Here is a 24289-nt window from a genome sequence, read left to right as displayed (position 1 = left end):
AGGACACTTCACCCATGTTGTACAATGTAAACAAAATGGAATAATCATGAAATACTCAGAATAGCTCAAAGAAGTATGTCATTCTCGAAGTGTGTTGGAGAGAGAGTCCTTCGATTCGGCCGGTCAGTTCTGTCAGATGGAAAGCGTCCTTAAGGCCATGTTGCACCATGAAATGTTTCGTGCAACTTGTCTCGCAATGTTTTGGCGACACTGTGACGGGAGCAGTTGCACAAAACATTTCACAGTGTAAAAACCCACGCAACGCCCAAAATCGTTGCGAGACAAGTTGCACGAAAAGTAGAACCTAATTCTACTTTCGGTAACGGCTCTTGCAAGTTGTGTCGCAACGATTTTGGCCGTTGCAGGGTATGCTATAGTGTGGAATGTTTCATCCAACTTGTCCCGCCACAATATCGCCAAAACATTGCCAGACAAGTTGCGCGAAACATTTCAGTGTAACAGCGCCTTTAGTTATCTTGGGGTGATGCTAAGCGAGGGTAAAAGCCCAAACAGATGTGAAAAATTGGCATTTTTAATATTTCCTTTCCACTTTTATACTCTACCTGACGGAACACTTCCTAACATAGTCATCTATCGAGGCGCTATTTTTTACACGTATTTTTTTTTATATCAAACATTACCTGGCCTCTCTTTCGGTACTCTACAGGAATAGCAAAAACTGTAAAATTTAACTGTCTCGTTTCGTCAAATCTACAAAAAGATTCCTTTTTCCCAGAAATACTTCTTATGTTATGGACAGTCAAAATTTTACATATAATACAACGGATAAGTAACGTATTTAATGATTTGAAACAAATGTAACCGAAAAAAACCGACCACTAGCATTCGAACGCTTCTGAGAAACCTTGTGTCGCACAGTGAAAAGGATCCAAGACAATTTTTCTAGAGTAAGACGATATTCTAATCGACGCGTCAAGTAAAGTGAAACAACTCAAACTGTTTCACAATTTAACGTGAAATTAAGTGTCCGTGACTGCGGGTATGTCAAGGCGAACTTATGGAATGTGATGTTTAGGAAATGCAAAGACACGCTTATAAAAGCCAAGTACATTTTATCCCACTCTCTTAACTGGTAACTAATCTTGTTAATTCCAATGAACATAATACCAATCAAATCAGTTTTTCTTTTCTATTTTATGGCTGAGCCAAGGCTACACCAGTCAACAAAACAAAAAAATATGAACCTTGCTCTTAGAGAGCAAAGTTGTTTTTCTCATGGCTCATAAATTCCTCGCCCATTATGAAAATAATCGCTAACCATGCAAACGTTGCGCGCGCGCGTGTATTTCGCTCGCCTCGCTACGTTTCACCTCGATAAATAAAACAGGATCTCCGCCAACTGACTGGTGATCATATTGTCCAGGATCCTCATTATTGCTAAACGCAAGACACGCTGCTGAAAGGGCAGGAAGAGCGCTCGATTCGAGCGAATACGCGCCAAACACACCAGCGTCGAGGCGGCCCTACGTAACATGTCAACGCTTGTGCCGCAAAAGTTCTCCGAATGGAATCCCGCCTGCGCCAAGGCGCTTCCTGAGGAATACGCACTCATGTTGGTAGCCGCGTCCTCAATGAATTCCAGCAACATTGATATACAAGCTTTGCTGTCGCCAAAACCAACAAAAGAATTCTCTCCTTGCGCAAGGTTGGACAAAAGTACAAGCGCCAGTTCACGGGTCACAGGGTTGCCCCTCTCGCCTACGAGACGAACCAACATGGCATACAACTCCTCCACGCGGGTTAACGGAGGAGAGGAGAGCATCATATCCACATTTGACTCCAATATACTCATCTTGGCCAGAGCCTCAAGTGCAAGCTGCCTGGGAGAGAGTGAGGTACCCGGAGTAGCGGTAGGCATTGGGTCTTGTGCAGCAGCAGACGGACACACGAACCAGTGCAGTAACCCATCCAGGAGAGGGGCGCTGATGGCCTCAGGGTACAGAGACATGTCAAGCTGGCCTGCCACGTTAGCCGTGATCACCAATGCGTTTTCACGCAATCCTTCCAGGCAGTACCACCACCAGTCCTGCCTGTCATCGCTGGGGCATTCCAACTCGACTTCATCTTGGAGATAAGAGTGACGATAAGGGACACGCTTGGCGTGTTGATGATGCAGAAGTAACAGACGACCAACGATTAACAGTAAGCCCGCGTGACGAGACATCTCGGCGTCGTTTCCGGGAACAAACGAAAGCCCTCGAAGAATGTTTGACACGCAAAGGCAACGCCGTGACACGGCGTCTTGGCTCTCAGTTCTCAAGCAAAGTGGAGCATCTTCTTTGCCGCAAGATTGTTCCTCGATAACAGGGTCCCTTTTCACGTTTATTTTAGAAACAACTTCTGTCTGAATGTATCTGTCTGATTCAGAATCTTCAGTTTCAGAATCAAAGTCTAAGTCAAGTTCTTTTTTTAATCGTTTGGTGAACAGTTCTTCCTGTTGACTGCCGCAAGTGTCGCCACTTTTTTCCGCCTCGAGAGCCTTTGTTGACGACTCTTCCCTCTTCACACTAACCTCAGTTTTAGAATCGAAGTCCTCCTTAAACGCAGGACAAGTCGAAAAAGGTTTTAAATCACCGCAATTAGAGAGGCACTTCTTCCTTCCGGAACAAAACACGTCTTCGCAAAAAGCCTCTGACTCTTCAAGTTCAGAAAAACGTGTATTATCAGTCTCTTTTTTTATGTCTGTTGTATTATTCCTTCTTTCCACTCCTTTTAATTCGCTACTCTCGACAAAATCCCTGCCTGGCATGGATCCGATATGCGTTTGAATATGCAGTGTAGTATCACCACCCCCCATGAGCCAATCACTCGCTCCGCTCTGAAATCCTTCCTTGCTAAACTCGAACGTGGATCCAACGAGAACGGCCGTAAAACTTCGCTTGGCATTGAGGTTTACTCTTTCAATTTCCAGCTGCCCCTCTTCCAGCCTTGAACCCTTCACACCTTCCCTTTCCCCCTCTTTTCGTTGCTCCACTACCTTTGTACCGACATCTATTTCACTCTCGCCAAAGGTGTCGAAAATCTCGACCAAATACCGCCGGAAGTGATCGATCAGGTTATCCAAGAGACCCGGCAGCTGAGCCAACATGAAATAGGTGACGGTGTTATCGTCGTATAGCAAGATGTTCAGGGTATCTAGCGCCCATGTCGCCTCGGATAACAATCCGGATTTTAATGACATCATGACTCGCCAAGCTTCCACGGGGCCTGTGAAGGCAAAAGAGCACTAATAAATACTACTTAAGTTAACGTCCACAGCCGCAATTAATTCTAAGAGAAAGTTAAGTCATCATCGTTTCGAACGAGTTGAGGATTGCTTTCGAACGTTGGCTAAAACTCCTCCAATTCCCTTGCACTGTTGTCGCCCCTTACCTTCCTGGGATTTCTTTTTTTCCCTTAATCGGAGGGTTAAGTTTGATTGGTAAACTGTCCTATCACTTAACGTGGTATTAACATACACTTAATGTATGGTGTTAAGGTCCCGAGGGAAACATCAGGCCTCGGTTGTTCAAAAGGTGGATAACGCTATCCACCGGATAAATCACCATCCAGCAGATAAAAACTATCAAAACCAAATGAGTTATCCATTGGACAGTAATTTATCCAGTGGATAGCGCTATCCACCTTTTAAACAACTGGGGCCAGGGGCCCGTTTCTCGAAAGTCCCGAAACTTTACGGGCCATTTTCGGGTGTCACAATTCCCTTTGTATCTCACTAAAGGAGAGGATTGAAGTCGTCAAACTTCACAGTCATTTTTCTTTTTGTTACCTTGAAAACATGTTAAAAGATCGGCTTTCCAAAACAAGCGGTTTTCAGTTTCACAAATGGCTTTTCGGGCCCGGAACGTTTTCGGGACTTTCGAGAAACAGGCACCAGGTCTCGAGGGAAAACAAAGCTAACTAGTTTCCTGAGAAACCAGACATTAAGTGTTTTCCCTTCAACAATCGCAGCAAAACAAACAAACGCGGGCAACAACTGGCAGAATTGTATCCCGGTCGGGATACATTTGAATTTGATTAGGAGCACGTGTGCAAGAATCAACCAATTACAGTGCCCGTTTTGTTAAGTGAAAGTGTAGGTATGTAACAACGAGTCTTGTGTACACTAAATAACCGGCCCATGTTGCTCTGTTTTGCCTGAAAATGAGGTCGGGGACGACGGCCATATGTGGTTCTCAAGACATCGGACAGATTTTCTCAATACCGAGGGTTTTCGTCGGTAGAGTAAAATACATTTCAACGTACCTAAGTCACGGGACGTAAGCTTGCGTTTCTTGGTAAACACTGGTCTTGAAGCCTCCACGCAATCAGGTGGGAATGTTGCATCTCTTTTGATAGCAGCAGTATGAGCTTGAGGCTGCTGCTGTTGTTGCTGAGACTGTAGTTGTTGTTGATGCTGATACTTCGCCTTTTGTGCGGCCTGCATTGATTGCGCCATAGCCTGCTGCCTCGAAGAGGGAGACGGCGAAGCAATGGGACGATAAGGTGGAGTGGCCGCTGAATACGGGCCCTGCTGGCGACTTGGGTAAGAACCATATGGTGGAGCCGGAGGAAACTGAGGTTGATGGCTACTGGACAAACGAGGGCTTCTTAGGCTATGGGCCCCAGGAGGATAATCAACCATGTGCTCTGGTTCGGTCGAAGGGCTGTATTGTGAGCCCCATGACGGGTGTACTTTCTCTTGGGAACTTGCATTGGGTATCATGGAGTGAGGTGACGAGGGAGGTCCCATAAACGATGGGCTTGCACGTTGCTGGTACTGCGAATGATGGTAGTTGGCGGCTGGTGGATGTCCTGTCTGTGAGCTGGACTGCTGAAAGAATGGCGACATCGATGACGGATTGGGGTACATGTTACGCTGCGACATCATGTACGAAGGGAGCGCTCCCTGTGGTAGATTTGGCACGCTATGTCTTCTGTTATCCCCACTATACGGGTATTGAGGCATTCCAAAGGTATTCGATGAAGTCGATTGATTCAACTGGAAATTGCCAGTCACGTCCCTTAAATCGGGAAATAAATTACTGTTGTCGAAGCCGGGTTCCGCAAATCCATCCCTTGAATTATAGCCCGCGGGTAGGCCCGCTGAAGACTCTATTTTCATTGAACCGTGGGATGCATGAACAGAAGAAGCGTCGGCTGGTCTCTGACTCTGTGTAAGACTACTGGTTGGTATTATTGCCTCTGAACATGTCACGGTCGCATTTGGAGGCGGTATACCTGATCCTTCTAGCAAGTTTATCTTGATGTCGTCGAGGGAATTAGTTTTGGTGTGTTTCATTTCGTAAGACAATAGATATCGGGAGTACTGGATTCGAAGAACATTCACAATACTCGGCGAGTCTGTTGGCAGGTTTAGCTCCTCCAAAACATCTTGCCATAATTTTCTTCTGACCACCTAAAAATAAATTTCATTGAGTCTCACTGACCAAAAAAGCACGTGTGAAAGATAACAAGTAATGCTTCCTAAACGGCAAATATCAAGTGAAGACACAGGGCATCGGGAACAGAATTTGATCAACAGAGTGCTGGAAAAACAGGAAACAATAGACCACTTCACAGTTGTGTGCTTAGTGACCTGGCCTATGAATGAAAGTGAGGCTGGAGTTGACCTTGCTTTGATAGAAACCTCACTGTGCTTTTCTTATGTAAATTCCAAATAATTAGCATGAGAATAAAATAATTAACATAAGAACAGCAGGGAGGTCTGTATTACAACAAGGTCAACTACAGCCTCGCTTTCATTTAAAGGCCACGTAACTAAGCACAAAGCTGCAAAAAGGATCTATACCAAATTACCAATGGTAGGAAAGGGTGGAGATGCCGAAAATGCGTGGGATAACGTCAATCTGGTGAAGACGGCGGGGGAAAAAGGAGGGAACCATGGATCAATGCTGACGGCTGTAAATAGAGAGAACAGTGCTGAGCAAGAAGATTTGGGTAGGGGAGGGGGGAGGGGGAGGGGGAGGGGGAGGGAAAATGGTAAGGACAGGTAACTTACTTCCTGTACGCCGCCTCTTTCCCTGACAGCCGTGTAAAACTTGTAAAGGTCGAGAGGCTGCCTTTGAAATGCTGGAACCTGCGTGATCTGGGTACCTAAGAGACAGACAAGACAAATACCAATTTGAGTGATGAGTTGAAATTGCCTCATGCATTCCAATTCGTGGACTAGTGATAAATTGCCATTCGAGTTTCGAGACCATCCTGGCCGACATCCTGGCGGTTCTCATGGTTTTATTTATTACATTAATTTTATTTCTACTGAATACCATGAACACAAATGAAAGAATCCGAACATAATACGATAGTCTCTTTAACAATACCTTGGCTGTTCATAAATGCCTGATATTTGTCGAGAAACTCTTTCCTCTCCAGTTCATCAGAAACTTCATACAACTTGGAGAACTAAAAGATGAAGAGTAACAGAAAACAAGAAACGTTGTATTCGAGTAGCATGAAAAAGAAAAATATGTAAGTGTAACTGCCTTTTTTTAAAGCGTAAGCGCTCTTTCCTTTTATCACGGGAACTCAATTCTACAACTCTTGAAAACACTCAATCAAACTCAACATGGTAAGAACTTTAACTGGTAGAAAAAATCATTCTCTGTAATTATCATTAGTGAGCTTTCAAACACACAAGTGGCTTTCGTGAAGTTCCTAAGAAGCACATGTAATTTGCTGGGAGTCGATTTACGGAAAAACCCCTACTCTTTTCGAGAAGTGAGTGGGTTCTTTAACTTCCCATACTATTTGGTTTCCAACAAGGGCTACGAGACGGGACCTCCGGTTTACAGTCAGAGTAGGTCCGGCCGGGAGTCGAACTCCCGCATGGCAGCCCGATGCTTAACCAACTGAGCCACCGGTGCAAAGCATAGTAAAATTGAATTTGGGACAGAAAACAAATGCAGCCAACAGTAAGTGGGTGAGGGAGGTTAACTGTGGTGCAACCACACCTGCATCTTATGCCACCGGACCACGCGCACCCAGAACACGTTTGTACATACTGGTCATTACGTTTCTTTCTTGGTGCCCCTTCCAAAGTGGAAAAATAGAAAAAGGGAAGGATGACACTTGCCTTTTCATACTGCTGTTGGGGTTCTCTTGATGATGGGAACTGATAGGAGGACTACAACAAAAACAAGTAAAAACATCAGATACTGCCCAGAAATGCAGTGATTAATGTGTCCCCCTTGCTCTTCTCACGAGCTTCAACACTAGGGAGTTTTAGCAAAGACGACGGGTACGGCTACGGCAACGCCACAAAGCAATAATATTATTGGTTGAAAAAGGAAAAATGCTCGTGCTGCACGTGCAACACGAATTTCCGTGCATTTCTTTGCCGTACTCCACAAAACAACAACGTGAAATCACCAAATTTTAGGTTTTGACGACAACGTGAGCATATAACAATGAAAAAGTCATTTTCAGTTTTGACTTTAAAACCGTTCGTACCCATCCATTTACAGCATAGTTCGCCTGTATTGTACCATGTGAACAAAACGGATTAATCGCGAAATACTTGCGATAGCGCAAAGTTATATTTTGGACTAACGTTTTCGTTGCTGTAGCCGTCGTCTTTGCTAAAACTCCCTATTACTCGCATCTGAGAATACAGACCAATCAACCTCACAAATTGTCCCCCACCCTCCAGTCCTCAAATATAAAATAAGCAGCAGCATAAAATTTACCCTCACCAAAAAATAACTATAACCCCCTACAAACTTACTTATTGTTGCAGACAGGTAGCAAGTGGGCGCAAATATAATTACGGGCATTTTTGGACATACAGTAACTGAAAATCATTGGTCGTAATTTCAACTTGAAAATCCCTTGGTGAGTTATCATTCCGCAACAAGATCCTCTCAAGTGGAGTTCAGGGGTTTCATTTGAAGACTATACCGCCGTGTATGTTGTTAGAAATGTTGTCCCTCAACGCCGGCCACTCTGCCTTGATTTTCACTCAAACCCTCGTAAAAGACAGGAGTGACCGCCGCTTACATGTACATTGATCAGCCCAGGCATCTACTTCAAACGTTACTGAAACCCCTAGGAGTTTTGGATTTAAAGGGCTGTATGAAAGTCTTACCATAGAGATGGGATTGTTGGGCAACGACGGATTGATTTCATCCAGATCATCGAATGATGATGTGATGGACACGCCTGACGGAGAAACCCCAGGAGAAAGGCCAGAGAATGTGGACAGAGGTGAAGTTTGAGGTGACCCTGACTGGTCCTCTTTCATCATAGCAGACATGTCAAGGTTGGAGTTGCTGCTGTGCTGTTGGGTCTCACCACTGCTGTTTTGACCTGCAAAGATAAGGGGGGGAGGGGGGGGGGAAGTAAATTGAAAGCGATAAAGCGATTTATCAATGAGTCAGTCAGTCAACTAATTATGGATAATTCGCTATTTTCACAAATCCCATAATGCAGTTCATTTTGGGTGTTATTTGCATTAAAATAATGGATATCCAGTTCACTGAAGCATGATACAGTCCCCAGAGTAAATGACATGTATGAACCCCCCCCCCCCCACCCCCCAAAAAAAAAGAACGTATATATTGCATTACCAAGTAGTTAGGGTGGCAAGGTCCATGATTTCGGTCCTGCACTCACCACTAACTGGAGTTGGTCTGGATAATACTACCTGTAATTAACCAGTCGTGGGAGGCATGGTGGCCTCGTGGTTAGTGTGCTCGACTCCGGATCGAGTGGTCCGGGTTCGGGTCCTGGCCGGGGACATTGTGTTGTGTTCGTGGGCAAGACACTTTACTCCCACCCAGGTGTATAACTGGGCACCGGCAAAATGCTCGGGGTAACCCTGCGATGGACTGGCATCCCATCCAGGGGGGAGTAAAAAAAATACTCCTAGTCGCTTCATGCCACAGAAAGCGGGATAAGCTCCTGCTCTGATGGGCTACTCGGCTTGTAAAAAGACTTTAATTTTACTTCTAATTTGTCAGCCAGTGGCCCTTCACAAGTTGGGAAAAGTTTTTAAGAATTTTTATAGTTGCAATGATGACTATTATTTTGCCATTATTACATAGTGTGTATGGCTAGTGTTTCTGGCCAATATAACGCATGCTCTGATTGGCTAAGAGCAGCTAAACACTATGGCATTATTCTACCGTAACACCGAATGGCCAATTATGGATTAAGCAAATTAGTTTGTTCTTCTTTAGAAACGTTCTGTTAGCCATATAATAAACAATTTAAAGCCTTGACCATTTGGGCGTTACAGCAAAATCTCAAGCCTTGACCTAGCTGTATTGACTGTGCTGTCGCTCAGTCAATGCGGCAAGGCCTCAGTTTGAGATTTTGCTGTAAGGACCTCACTCTCGGTTATAAAGTCATTAATAATGAAAAGAAAGCCTGAAAAATTTAGGTTTGAATGGAACTTGTACCCATAACCTTTGCGATATCAGTGCAGTGCTCCACTAAAAATTAGAAAATAATTAGGATAGTACGTGCACTCTCATTGGTCAATAGCTGTGTTTTAGATGAGAGTATGTAAACACGGCTGTGACATCACAAATTTTGATTGGTTAGGTGTTGTCAGATGCACATTTTGATTGGCTGGTAGGAAACAAGAGCATGTATCAAGAAAATCTGTTTCAATCAAGAAGTAAAAAAACCAGCATTTTCCTTCACTATGTTGTCTTATTTTGAGAAATATTTTATAAAAGCAATACAGGACTTCTTCCTTGTTTACATAGCCTCATCTAAACACTTGGGGAGTTGGGAGAATTCTCAACAGTTATGAAAACCCAAGACACACAACTGTCTTGCATTCCCCCAAGTCCTCTACTGCTACATTGAGCCATATTGAAGCTCAGCCTGGTCACTTTGTAAGTTCACAAATTTTGAGCATACCATGGGCAGTAGACACTTGTTGCCGTGAAGGAGACGATTCCATTGTAGGTGGTAATGAGCTCACTGACGGTGGAGCAGATCCTTGCAATGGGGGCTGTTCACCATTGTCCGTAGGCAGTGATGTCTCTCCTGCCCTCATAGATTCAATCATTGCTTCAACATCCTCTGCTGTCGGCAATTCATTCAGTGTAGGTGATGGCACACGTCCTACAAAGTCATCAAGGAGTGTCATTAATTTTTTATGTGAAAGCTACAACAAAGATCAATAATTATTGCAAGGAGACATCTATGCAGACAAATAATAAAAGAATAAACTGTTTGAGTGAGGCCTTGAGCTGCGTCTGAAAACTTTAATCCTAGCTTTTGCTGCTCTACAACCAAGGAAAGATTGTGGTAAATGTAGTCAGAAAATTAGTTCACACCTACTGTAAATCGTATACACAGTGTACATTATAGTTCAAATGATAGCGTTAGCATTATAATATTAGTGTTGTGTATCGAAATAATAAAGAAAAACTATTATATAATTTGCATACAGAGTTCAAGCTACTGTAGTCAACCTACTGTGCTACATGTAGTATTATATTTATTAATTTCACAAGTTTGATACAATATTTGCATCAAATAATTATGTACAAGATTAACACTGGCTCACCATTGACAATACCCAGCAAAACCTCCCATTCACATTGAATGTGTCACTGATTGCAGTTGTTACATTACTTTGTCACCAAACAATTTCAAACCTGTTTGCACATTTCCCATCATGGATCCCAACTGCATTGGTGACATTCCTGAAGGAGTTGTGTTTTCTGACACCTTACTTCCCATGATCATCTCCTGAGGACTAACATAAGGTGACCCTGAAACCTGGGCAGGACTGGGAAATCTTGCCCCAGAATTAACACCTTCAAGCACCCCTGCTACAGCAGCAGCGCCTGGTCCTCCTAAACCTGAGCCTCCTACACTGACTGATGGTAGGCTGCTATTTGTTGCTGACATCTGGTTAGCTGGCATAACGAATGGTGGAGCAAGTTTTCCAGGAGGATAGGTTGGCATGCTTCCTGTTGAAGTGGGGCTATCTTGTCCAAAATTAGGCATGCCAACAGACGGTGATGTCCCTTGAAATGAAAGATGTTGACACTAAAATTTAATAAATAGTTCACTGAAAAAAGCAAATCCACAGTACTAAAGTACTGTAAGTTTGGTCACTCAAAAGAGCAGCAGGTACAGCAGCAGCAAACCATTCCATTCACAAAACAACAACCACAATATGAACTAAACTCAGTTCCCATAGCAAAATCACAAAAGGAAATGACATCCAAAAGAACAAACATACAAACGTTTCTTGCTTTGGGTAAGTGTTCTTTCAAATCACCATTTCGACTCGATACACTGCATTGATCAGACATTACTAAAGCATACAGTATAATTCAACTTTCAATCCCAGGACTCAATCTTTGAGTATATACATAACATACTCCTTGTAACTCCATTGTAACAGATACGATAACTAGGTTTCACCCGCAATCGCCTTTCTTCCGTAAAGGATAACAAAATGATCACTAATTTTTGCCTTTGGTTGTGACATTTACATACCATCGGGGACATTCCGCAACGGTGATCCTAGAGTAACATTTGGAGAAGGAGTGTGCCTTGCATGAATGGAACCAGGGAACGGTGGTGGGTTGCCCCGTGAGTATCCACCTTGGGTGCTTCCGTATTTGCTAAGCATTTCTGAAGATGAACCCATCCTTCCAAGAGGTGGGTTGCCATAAGATGCGGGTGTCGATGGCATGGCATGCTGTGGATGCTCTGCCATCCTACTTGAACCAAATTCTTGTCCTGGTAAATTCTCACTTGTATTGTTAGTGGAATACCTTCCAAACATGTCGCCAGAGGCTGGTTTTGGCAGGATGGGCTGCGGATGTGAAGATGGCATTCTCGGCATTCCGGTTGGTGGTTGTGGGTATGACTGCTGCTGTTGTTGTTGTTGCCTTGGCTGTGGTTGAGTCATGAATTGCATTTGCTGTGGAAACTGAGGCTAAAATGCAAGTTTTGCAGATATCACATTAAAAGGGAACAGACATACTGTCCTCGTCATTGTTTGTTCCGGTCTCTGATCCCTGAGAGACAAGACAATTCTACTTGTCACTGGGGGCTTCTCTAGGAGTGAATGGGATACATATGAAGGCATCTCAGTAAACATATTTAGACCCCAATTTTAAGCTTACACATTCAATAATAATAATAATAATATAATAATAATAATAATAATAACAATAACAATAACAATAACAATAACAATAGATAATAAATATAATAACATAATAATAGTCATAGCTGATTTCTTGGAGGCCTGATTTAAAAACAACTTAGGAGCTTATGCTAATTAGGCAAAATTCGCAAACAAAATTTCCTCGTAACCTTTTCATTGAAAACAAATTCCCTTTCTGGCTAAAGAAAGTTCTGTCCTACAACAGTCAAAAGATTATACTTTCCAGTCTTCTTATGTGCGTGGAAAGGATAAGCCACTAGTGGGAATGGTAAGGCACTGTTTATAAAAAAAGAATCCAATGTTTTGTGTTGCTCTCTCCTTGGTGGTTTATCATGTTGGGTAAAGAAATCCTCGCATATCTTATACTACATAAGGTACATGTATTATACTCAGCGGATGGCCAAATAATGCAAGTGACATTATAAGAAGGCTTTATAAGAAGTAACAAAATAACAATTCTCGTGCAGCTACCTGAGGATATCGATGCTGCATTTGTTGCTGTTGAAATCCACTGTAATCCTGCGAGGGCTTTGGCATTTGACCTCCCATTCTCTGTGCCACCTGTCCAGCAAGATTTGGCTGTCCCACTGTTGGCCGTCCCATGGCCATGCTCCCATAGTACTGTTGTGATTGCGGCGGCATACCTGCTGCCTTCATGCCTCCTTGCTGCATCATGTATGGTGGATATGACGGAGGTGGAGTTTGTTGGGATTGCGACTGCTGCTGAGAGTTGCCCATCATCATGTAAGGGGACTGCTGTTGTGGAATTCCTGACTGTTGAAAATTAGCAAATCATTGTATATACTTTAGCACTCATTTGACCCATACAATTACTGATTAGTCTTCACTAGCACTCATTTGACCCAAAAGTGAACTGTCCCACGGAGATAATGTAGTTACACTACAACATAGAAAATTGATGTAGCTACACTATCACTACTTTCACACAAAATGGATCCGGCCATAAAATTAATGAGGTTACACTTGTACTCATACGACCCAGTTTGAACTGGCCAGGCACAAGTCGTTTCCCATCTTGACATTACAAATTCCTTTGAAGTTCGTGAAATCTGATGGAGAATACCGTAAACACTGGCGTATAAGCCACACTCGCAGATAAGCCGCACCCTGAGTTTGGCAACTTAAATTTTGGAAAAAAATTTGAAAGATATTGAAATAAATCAAAAGTGGAGTCCGCAGAAAGATGTCTTGCATGTACATACATTGTTTCTTCAAGTTTCTTGCACGCGTCAACCCGCCCATTAACGCACCAACATTTAAAACAAAAAATACTAAAACTCTTACCTATAGTTTTGACTTTTTAATGGTATGAAAATCCGACTAGGACATAAATTTGATCTTTCTCTGGCATTTTTAATCCAGTATTTTTCATTCCTGTCCATTTCTCATTAGAATTTCCTTGCAACAACACCTGACGAACGTTTTGGTTCGTTTTAGCTTAGTAACCAGGCATTCTCACTCAAGGTGGATCAATTTCTGTCGAAGTGTCGTCATTGTAAACAACTTTGTGGTGGAATGGAGATTCCCTGCTGAGTGAAGTTCACCTGCTCAACAAAGGCAACGTTAAACCGGTTTAAAGATCTTTTAACAAAGAAGGTTTAGTCATTGTGTAAGCTCAAACAAAAACGGCTCTTTTAGGAGCCACCAAACGCAAAAGCAATGATCAATGCGTAATGTGGTATTGTTTTATGAAGTTCTTATTAATTTGCTGCACAGGTCTATAATTTTTATACAGACTTAAGAATTTTCGCTAAACTTGTTAATTATGCAAATTTACGGCATGGTGTCTAGATGTTCTCGCAGATAAGCCGCATCCCCGATTTGATCCGAAAATTTTGAGCAAAAAGGTGTGGCTTATACGCCGATGTTTACGGTATGTGTAAACCCATGTCTCTTGCGACTGATGACCACCAAGTTTGTTGACTTTTTTGGACTTCACTTTAATGCCAGCAAATGTTATTTGTCAATGGTATTTGTCAATTTGTTGACTTTTTTGGACTTTACTTTAATGCCAGCAAATGTTGTTTGTCAATGGTATTTGTCAATTTTGTTGACTTTTTTGGACTTTACTTTAATGCCAGCAAATGTTATTTGTCAATGGTTTTCAGCGAAAGAGGATTCTGAACAGCACTTTCAATAGGTCCTCAAGGGTATGTCAAATAGGAGATTGCCTTTGACTTCACCACAAGGTAGGTCAAATGTTTTCCACATGCATGTCCAATGACTAAGACCTCAAAAACCAACATTTAACTTAATTTGCACTAATTTGTTGTTTTCAGTTTCAATGTCCCCAATCAGTGCTCCAGCGCTAGAAGACTAGACACTTAAAGTTCCTTTGCTTTCCCTCTTTTCCTATGACACTAGAATTAATACAGTCATAAAGCCGCATTTACCACCTAAGCACATTGGAGATGTATTTGACACGTGACATAGAACAGCAGCTAAACAAAATGGTCTTATTCTTGCACTTGACTGTTCATTTGACATGGTGTAAATCCAATTTTTCATGCCATGCAGAAATCATTTTACTAATCATCCCTGTCGGTTGTCTACCATTGGTGGAATGTTCTTTGCATAAAAACAAGTAAGCAAACAGTAACAATGTCATTGACAAACACTGGCCCTGGTTTCGGAAACTGAGTGCGTGTCGTAGTGCAGTAACTTGACACAGGGCTTCATTCCATAATTGTCAACTGAGCTGCATCTTGTTTTCGAGGGCATTATATGTAGCTCTTATAGTACATGATATTGTTTTGGTATCGTAAATCATTATATTGCCATGATAGATGTCTTTGGTAAATAGCCCCCTGAGAAGACTTGTAGTTACTAGTAAAATACTGTGAAGAATTGTGTATAGGCCCCACTTGTATATAAGCTGCACCCCCTACTTTCAAACACGATTTTGGAAAAAAATAATCAATAAGAAACTCCAAAAAAGCACTCTTGTAAAAAAAAGTTGGTTGTTTGTTCACACGAAATCTAATGTTTGTATTTGCAGCGACATTAATAAGTTAATCAACTCTGAAAATACCTTTTAAAAGCTTCTTTTTAATCAATTTCCCTATTCCCTGTGAATGACAACAGTTATCTTCATTGCTAAGGCCCACAATTGAAATGAAAACGATAGAATTTGCACAAAAACGCGCAGGAGAATGATGCAAAACGTTTGCTTGGTAACCACGCAGTCATTTAATGAGGGAAGTCTGGACATATAAACGTTTGCTTTGGCATCAGCTGTGGGTGGTTATCATGTTTATCAAGATGTATGGAAGCCATCGATCGGAGAAAAACGCAATGAAACAGTCGGTTATTTGCTTCGCGAGTTCTCCCAAATAGTGTGGTATTTTCTTGCACGTAGTGGAGAAATCAGTGTTGAGGTGATCGGTTGTAAACGACACTGTAAGCAGCAGTGTGGAGGAATGGAGATTCCATGCTGATGACTAATAAAGCAGTTTCTACCTCCAAAACGGTGGAATTACCTGGTGATAAATAACCTTGTCTAGGAGAGAGAAAATTTGACTTTGCAGAAACTATGGTCACAGCAAACAGTTGTTAGTAACACCCAAGGCAACTTGATCACCAGTGGCAGCTGAAATTAGTGTCACTTTTTTCGCAATTTGTGTAGCCAAAAGTACAATATTTAGCAAAATTGAACGTAGCACTAAAGGGCAACCGTCCTTAGAATTATAACTCTCTTTATTTGAAAAATAAATGTGGAGAACTCTAATTTTGCGTGTAGTGTCATTTTTTCCTATTTAATATTTCTGCTCTGTTGAATTTTCTTACATAGATTGCATTGAGGGTGAAATTTTACTTTTTTAACTATTTCATGCAAATTAGCTGTTACGCGTTACACGCTGATTTTGAAACTATTTTCTTGCATTTTGAAGATTTTTTTGTTCTTATGTTCTTCGAAATGATAATTTTTTAACATATCACTTAACAACAATCCCTGTTCAAGTAAGGTAGAAAATTTGAACGAAAATCGTCATTAGCTTGCAAAGATATTGGAAAATATATTTGAGCAACCACTAATGTACATGTGTATCGTGCTACAAGTCTGATGGTAACTTTTTATACTCACTGCACAAACTTTATGTTGTTTTCATTTCACAAATTTTGTTGCTGATGGCAATTTTTTTAATTCTCGATCAACACTTCCCAAAAACCTCCTGTTGCTCTTCCTTACAACTGTGCATCATTATTTATTTACTTTTGCATCAATAATTGTTTTGCATAAGGCTGGTTAACAAAATCTGTACCTTACTTAGTTCGCAATTTTGAGTGTTGAAATAGAATTTTTGGTCCTATGTTTCTGATAGCAAGTCGTATATTTTGAGGTTGCCCATCCAAATACTAACCCTGCCGGACAGGGCTTAACTTCAGTGAATTTTTGTCGTAGAAAGCTGTCAGACGCTCAGAGTGCACGCTCAAACTTGTGGTAAAAAAGAAGTGGTAAGGGAACTTGAAAATGATCAACATGTCAGCCTTGAAGCCAATGTTTCTTGACTCCCGTTTATTTTCTTGAATCTTTCTGGGTTTAGTACCGTAAAGACTTGTGTATAAACCACACATTTTTGCTTAAGTTTTGGGCCAAAATCGCGGGTGCGGCTTATCCATGAGGCCATTGCTTTCAGAGGGAGTAAACTGGCTTGTGGGGGTCACAAATTGAACCGAAAACCTTTAGTAACTAATGATGAAACATATTGAAACCTGTTATTGATCACTGCTTTCGGTGGTTAGAAATGATGGCTCCCAAAGGAGCCGTTTTCTTGCATCTTCAGGTTCTAAACCCGGATCTTGTGCGCAAGTAGTTCTTTCAAGCATTTCATTTGCACTTTGTTTGAGCTGTTAAAATCTAACTGGAATGGAATCTCCATTCCTCCACACAGCTGCTTACAATGTCGTTTACGACCAATCACTTCAACACTGATTTCTCCACTACGTGCAAGAAAATACCACACTGTTCGGGAGAACTTCCTGGTTAGAATTGGTGGCTCCCAAAGGAGCTGTTTGCTTGCATCTTCAGGTTAAACCCGAATCTTGCTCGCAGTAGTTCTTTCAAGCGTTTCATTTGCACTTTGTTTGAGCAGTTAAAATCTAACTGGCGCGTCACAAATTCTTGCCGATTTTGGGGATCATTTGTTGAAATTCAAGTACGCTTCCAACAGACCTACACAGGCCGCTTCCGCTTCTTAATTTTTCATACAGATATAATTTTTTGAAAGAAAAGTGGAGCGACAAATTGCATGAATAAATTACAAGAGAAGAAAGATGCTATCAGTGAAATCAGTGGACACGAACTAGCCAATATAATGTACATGTTTACCAATCAGCAAAATTGAAGTAGTGTTGCCGAACGTACACTTGCACTCGATGACTAAAAGATTTTGACATAATGTGAAAACTAAGTTGTGATTTTTTTAAGGTTTTGTTTAATTCAGAAGAGCTCATCTTTCTCTTATTACTGGCAAATTTTTTTAGCACACTGCCGTGGGAATTTCAACACAAACAAGCTGATGAAATCTACATTTTTTGCTGATCAATCGCATGATAAAGATGGCGATAAAAATAGTTTTCTACTGTTTTTCTTTCCATTGAGGAAACTACTGTTGAATGTTTTTTAATGCAGGCAGAGAAGTTGACCCGGTCTTTAAGAGTAAAAATATTATGGTCAATAATGTACTTAAACAGCTTTCATACTATTTTCATTAAGAAAATTAAGAATGGAAAAGACAAGTGGGCCGCAAACAAAAATAAATTATTGTTGTAATTCACGAAAAACGTACATTAGTTTTGTAGTTCATGCACTTGCTGCAGGCCTACAAATCACTCACTCACTCAGACAGCCCCGATGACAATATGGGAGTTACAATTCACTTCAGAGTAAAGCCTATCGCTAGTATTTTGGGTCACATGACATTTCCGAAAGTGCAAGGAGAAGATCATACTGAATGTCGAGGGAGGAGTTATCCATTCATACAACTCTAAAAAATAGATTCCAATGATTTCCATATTTGCTATACAAAGCAGCAGGCAAAGGCACTTTTAAAGCACTAAAATTGTCATAGGAACAAATCTGTAGCCTGAATAGATTAAGGAGTGCAGTTTCTAAAGAAACTGGTGCTGAGTTGGTGGGGAACACAGAAATGGCTTTATTTACTGGGTTGATATGGTAAATGAAATTTGAAAAGCCAATGTCCCTCTGACAAAGGGCTAATCCTTGAAACATCAGTTTTCAAAGGTTTTTGAGATGGTGAATTTACCATACGTGTACCAACCCAGTTAATAAACCCATTTCTGTCTAGCCTGAATAAAGACAAAGGATTTCAAACTTTTCCAGTCAGACTCAAAACCTTGGAAAATGCCCTTATTGGGCACCTGGTGTAACATCCATTTCATAAAACTACAGTATGTCTGAACTTTGTGTATGTACTTCTTTCTATGACCTTCTCCCGTTACCATGATCAATACAACAAAAGAGTCTTAGTCTGAATGGAGAATTATACCAACTACCTCCTGAAATGTGATGTATGATCCACCTGTAGCAAGTACAAATATCAAGGAGAATCTTGCCTGTAGTTTCCCAAACCACTGTAAGAGTGATATTTTCCTTTGTAAATTTTAAAATTGCTTATTTTTTCCAGTGGTAAAATGGTTAAACTTCTAAACTGCATCATTAAACAATGTGAAGATGCAGCTGCATCTGTCCATGGTGATTAAGTGAGGTGGGTAAAATTAACCCTGGAGTACAAGATTAGATTGGAGCAACTACCTCCAGTGACAATATCACAAAAGTAATATAACTGACACTATGATATTTTTAGACACAATCACAACAATGTGAATTGTACCAAAGGATTACAGAGGTTGAAAACTGAATTTTGCTCTGAAAAGTCACCATTAATGTACAGTGTACAGTACATTAACTCTATCACAAGAATTGTTAGTTATACCGCAATAACATTTCAAGAATATTGGGCCACATACGGTGTGTGTAACACAACTAAAATAGCAGGTGAAACACACAACCACTGAGACAATAGTATTTCAGAAAACATTAAAATGTGTGTACTGGTAAAAGTTCTATACGAGTCAGATAAACAATTTGTCAAAATGAACAAAATGAAAATAAAAGTGACACTTGATGACACCAGATCTGCTATCAAGATTTTTTCTGTTCACAAGTCTTGTCACTTACAGCACTTTACAGTTTTTCAGATCAACTGATTGTTAAACAAGTTATTATTTTCCTATGCTAACAAGTTTGAAACCTGATAATTACTAGTCAAGGATTAGGCCAATTGGAGTAAAATAAAATTCTAGGGCAAACCCTTTAATGCCTGTTTTCAACAAAAAAAAATTGAATTTAAACTCAACGGGTAGTCTTAGTACGAATAGATGCTAATTGTATTCTTAAAGAAATTTACAATGTAGCTAAAAGGAATGAACATTAAATTGACAAAAAAGGAGAAATTTGTGAAAGTCCTTATTTGTCATTGCTTAATTCACCAAAGTGGGTTCAAAATGATCTTTATCCAAAGCGCACTTATTTCAAGGGCCACGAGGAACATCAATCACCAGTAAGTGACTCTTGAGTGCGCATGCAGCTGTAATGAGGCATTTTGGCAAAAACTTCCGGACTGCAATTTAAGACATCGATGTTATGGAATGATTAATCCCAAGCATCATCAAGAAAATGCAATAGACATGGTGAATGAGTATGACTCATTCCGTAACCTTCAAATATAAAATAATAACAAAAGTGCGGCCTGCAACAGTTTTATGAAATTAAAGAAAAAAGGTACAAACACAAAGTGGAACCACAGTAGGTTTTTGTTTGTAGCATAGTTTTCTCTCACAGATGCAAGCTCCAGCAGTTTAGGAAGTGAACAGTAAAAATGTCTGCTTTAACAAGAGCGAGGAACTGCTCAAGAGACTGGGATGTTAATCATTAACTGTAATAATTTTTTCTATAATTATTACAATAGAGCAATTCAATGATCTGATGTCAAGTTGAGTTCAAACATTCCTTGTTTTGCCCCCCAGAATCAGGTCAGGTCTTATACTCATTAGGTTTACAAAAACATCTTGTCCATGAAATATACCATTGTGGCAACTTCACAGGTGGAAACTTGTGCATTTTACTCTGTCTAATGCCAGACAATTTTTCTCATCAACAAAGGTCAGTATAGATATCAAAAGGTTGACAACTATGGAAACTCTAGGGCAGACCAGCTGGCCACTTACAATCACAGCACTAACAGTTAATCGTTTTTTCTCTAAAACTTATACATAACTCTTTACCACTGGTATAGATGATGAACCATCACATAACAAGACTAAAGCAGGAAGCCTTTGGATGGAGAAATACACGTACTTGGGTTTTACATGGCCAGAAAATTCTGAAATTCACCATGCATAAACCTCACTTACAACCTTTTCAATTATTCACCAAAACATTATTTTGTGTGCACACACTAAAAATTCTATCCATCAACCCTTTATGATTCAGTTACATGTAGTTACACAGCGTATCTTCTTTTGTGAAACATGAATGGAGGAAAGGAGGAATATTCCTTTTTCACATCTCGTCTAATTCCCTTCTTTTTAAAAACAAGAGTTTCACCTAATTTTTTTAAGTACATGTGCCAAAGTAAAAAGGCAACTTGTAAATGACTGTTATTAACAGGCCAAATTCAAAATGATACAAATTTTTCTCAATCTAGTATCCAAGGGATGGACTGAGCAATTTTCATTAGCATCAGCTGATAACAGATAATTTCGTCACATGGAAAAGGTTCTCTGAAACTGCTCCAACTTTTTTTTTTTAATGAAAACTGGAATGACATGTCCATACAACACACTTTCACCAATGTGTCGCTGGTCATTATCATTAAACCACAAAGGCTAAACTGAACAGCAAAGATTTTGCCTCTCTAGGAATCCCCTAGCAATACTTTGAACTGAAGGCACAAAACTAAAACACAAAATCACAAGACATCATTAAATAATATTATTGCCAATCTAGTAAACCACCAAGCTAATTGCATGCTGCACTGCAAATGTCAGCGCATAACACATTAGCCAATTTTAAAAATTAAAACAATACACTGGAAGAACAACGAGATAAGACTCATAAGCTGTTTACGATAATAAAACAGACCAAAAGTAACTATGGAATCACTTAGCACAATAATTATATAACCATGACAAAGAAAGAAATCCCAAGATTTTTATAGAAATGTGAGGTCAACCATAAATGTCTCCTAAATTAATCCTTTCAAGGCCAATGACTGATCTGCGTCTAAGAATGTCTACAATTATTTATAAATTGTCACCGCCAGAGCCAATCAGACAAACTGGTAGATAAATTACACAGGTGGTTATCCAGGTTTAAATTCTATTGAAAACTGTACACAAAAAGTATCTTACCGGGCATCAAGTTGTACGTTCACGAAGAGATTTTTTTTCCTTTAGCAACGCTACAACTCGCTTCGCACTGCTTTTAGCGTGCTTGTGAAATTCGATCACCCCAACGCTTAATTCGACTCCGCCATTATGAATATTCGGCCGATAAATATTTCAAGCGTATGTCTGCTTGTAACCGTAGGAATAGTTAGCCAACAATCTCTCCACAAATGAAACTACGAACGCCTTAAAATACCAATAAATGTAAACAATCCGTTAATGGTTATAATCTGCTCTTACCTGCAATTGTGTGCGGCCCATCGGCGGGCCAGGAGAACTATTTGTTGGTAAATTTGATGAACAATGGTTCGACGTCTGCAGCCGATTCTGCCACTGAAACTGCTGGTTTGTAATCATATTTCTATCATCTGGCTGCGAATTAACCGTTCTTTGGCCAGTCTGCGACGTGCTCGAGTCCTGGCCGTAATAAGCTGGCGAATAAGGGCTCGGCGTTTGGGGATTCAACCCCCTTTTTTGCTGATTTTCACTCTGAGCAGAAACAAAGCCTTGCTGGGAGCCATATTGTTCTGATACGTTCGGCGCTCTAGGTGCGATGGGAACTTCGCGAAAGCCGTGGAGTAGCATTTCCTGTCGAGGGTTATACCGATTGAACCGGTCTTGGGGTGTTACAGAAGGTTGATTTGTCGCCAAAAGTTTTAAATTTGTGGGATTAGAGTTCGATTGAGAGAGATTTCTAGACGATACGACCGCGTTCACAGCAGAACTTCCTGGGCCGAGAATTGATGAAAGTTGATTGTTTAGATGAGCAGATCCTAAAGTTGTAGCTGCTCTAGACTTGTTTGCTAGTCCGGGAGTTGAATTCATGGTCATTTCAAATCCGTTAGCGTTAACCGTTGCTTGGTTTGAACCACTCGTACTCGACGTCGCCATTTTGTTGGGTACGGAATTTCCCTTATTATTGTTATCCGCGGGATAATGTTCCGAACCTCGAATATAATCACGTAGCTCTTCCAAAATACCTTGGTTTTGAGAAGCTACAGGACTATTCGAACCATTCTCTCGTATGTACGGGTCGAGGAAGAAATCTTTGCCGGCTCGTGGAAACGTAAAATGATGATTTCTATGTTCCGTGTTGGATACAGGCTCCTTATTGGTAAGCTGAAGGCGACGACTGTTTGCACCACCGTTACTCGCATCAACCCGAGCAGTTTGCGCCATTCAGTAGCGCCCACAGGCTTTTCACGACACCATAACGATTAAGGAAAAAATTCCAAAGCATCTGAAATTCTTTGCAGACTTGCACGTGTGGCTGTAGCTCGCCTAGCGATGTTAAACGTTGTAAAAAAATGCCGCCTTTATGGATTGCTGACGGTGAAAGCTTTTCACACACCAGCAGCCATCTATAATCAGCACGTGTTTGAATGACAGGAGCGAGGACGTTACGTCATCAGGGCCATAAACACTGCGCACGCAAGAAGCCGGGACATAAACTAACGGTTTCCTCGTACAGCGCTCGTTTAAGTGCCTTAGCTTATCACAGGGGTCATTACTCTTTTTTTTTTTGTATTATAATGTAATCTTATATATGTCTTCATCAACGGTTTAGATTTCACAATTTTACTGGTTACTCATTTTACGCTCCAGGAAGAAATCATATGCTTACCGTATTGGAATCATATATTCACCAGAATCCTGCGCCATAGCATCAGCATTGTACAGTTAGCCCTTAAATTAAAAAACCGTCTAAATGTTTCACAGTTGACCTCAGTGTGACCTAAGCAAGATCCTGACGCGCAGTTTTTGGAGCCCTGAAATAATTTACTTTTCTCTTTACCGTGGTAATTCAAAAATGGCTTTTCGGGTCAGAAAATTTTTGGGCGCTTTGAGGGTTCTAGCATAGCACTGAAACACGGAACTCAAGCTCAAAGTTGCAGGGAGATCGAGGAATACGTTACCCGGGATTTCTCGAAGTGCTAGTTGTATTTTTTGTTTAATTTCTTCTTTGAACACAATAGTGACTTGCATCATGCAGCCAAAACTGCATTAATCACAGCACGAACTCACTTACTAAATTACAACAATTGAAACATTACATTAACATTGTCACGTGAATTCGGAGTCACTACGATTCAGTTTGCTCACCAATAGCGCGGAGTCAAAAGCTCTCTGATTAAGCCTGGCTTGCCCTAACCCGGGGGACGGCTTCATCTCGCAAAACCACTAACAGCTGTGTAGGGAAGTAAAAAAGCAAGGCTGGCTCCTCGCCTAGTGATTTTTATAATTCCGATATCTCGTTTCGTCTCGCCTGTGTGCAGACAAGCAATTGCCTTTGTTTTGCTTGTTATCATTGGCTGGCATAAATGTAACAATTTTTTTTTGTGCCGGGGCTGGTATATCATATTATTGTGTATGTCTGATCAGGAGCCCCTGATAAGGAGCTCATATTTCAGCACTCGAATTGATGACCCGATACAGGAGAGCAGAGGAAGCTATTTGTTGGACGACAAACACATTCGGGCACGTTCATCCAATCAAATAGTGGACGGCAAAGAAACGAGCTTTTCATGCAACACAATTGCAATTGTAATTTTTCCTTAATTAAGAGCACTGCTTATCTGACACAGGGAATGATGATAAAAACTAACCTAGCTTTTTACCGTGTTGTTT

The 24289-nt window shown here is 40.9% G+C and overlaps 1 protein-coding gene across 1 annotated transcript; it reads right to left on the bottom strand.

The window, feature by feature from the left end:
* Positions 1-516: 516 nt before the first annotated feature.
* Positions 517-23041, bottom strand: LOC138052958 (AT-rich interactive domain-containing protein 1B-like). Its single transcript, XM_068899565.1, has 11 exons — positions 21902-23041; positions 12641-12943; positions 11491-11935; positions 10638-11012; positions 9892-10098; positions 8108-8328; positions 7097-7147; positions 6345-6426; positions 6023-6117; positions 4267-5419; positions 517-3228 (listed from the first exon to the last, which is right to left on the bottom strand). Exons 1-11 carry the CDS (start codon positions 22838-22840, stop codon positions 1328-1330), a joined length of 5772 nt encoding a protein of 1923 aa, XP_068755666.1. The 5' UTR covers positions 22841-23041; the 3' UTR covers positions 517-1327.
* Between the last annotated feature and the right edge of the window lie 1248 nt (positions 23042-24289).

The sequence above is a fragment of the Montipora capricornis genome, chromosome 6, assembly GCF_036669925.1.
Source record: "Montipora capricornis isolate CH-2021 chromosome 6, ASM3666992v2, whole genome shotgun sequence".
Lineage (NCBI taxonomy): Eukaryota > Metazoa > Cnidaria > Anthozoa > Scleractinia > Acroporidae > Montipora > Montipora capricornis.
Note: the sequence above shows the minus strand (reverse complement) of the source record. Positions and strands in the feature narration are given on the sequence as shown.

Excerpts from the sequence above, each read along its gene's own strand:
- LOC138052958 (XM_068899565.1), bottom strand. The coding sequence starts at position 22,840 with ATGGCGCAAACTGCTCGGGTTGATGCGAGTAACGGTGGTGCAAACAGT. Across the intron at positions 6,427-7,096 it reads CCCAACAGCAGTATGAAAAG|TTCTCCAAGTTGTATGAAGT; the intron begins GCAAGTGTCATC and ends TTCATCTTTTAG. Across the intron at positions 6,118-6,344 it reads GGCATTTATGAACAGCCAAG|GTACCCAGATCACGCAGGTT; the intron begins GTATTGTTAAAG and ends TCTGTCTCTTAG.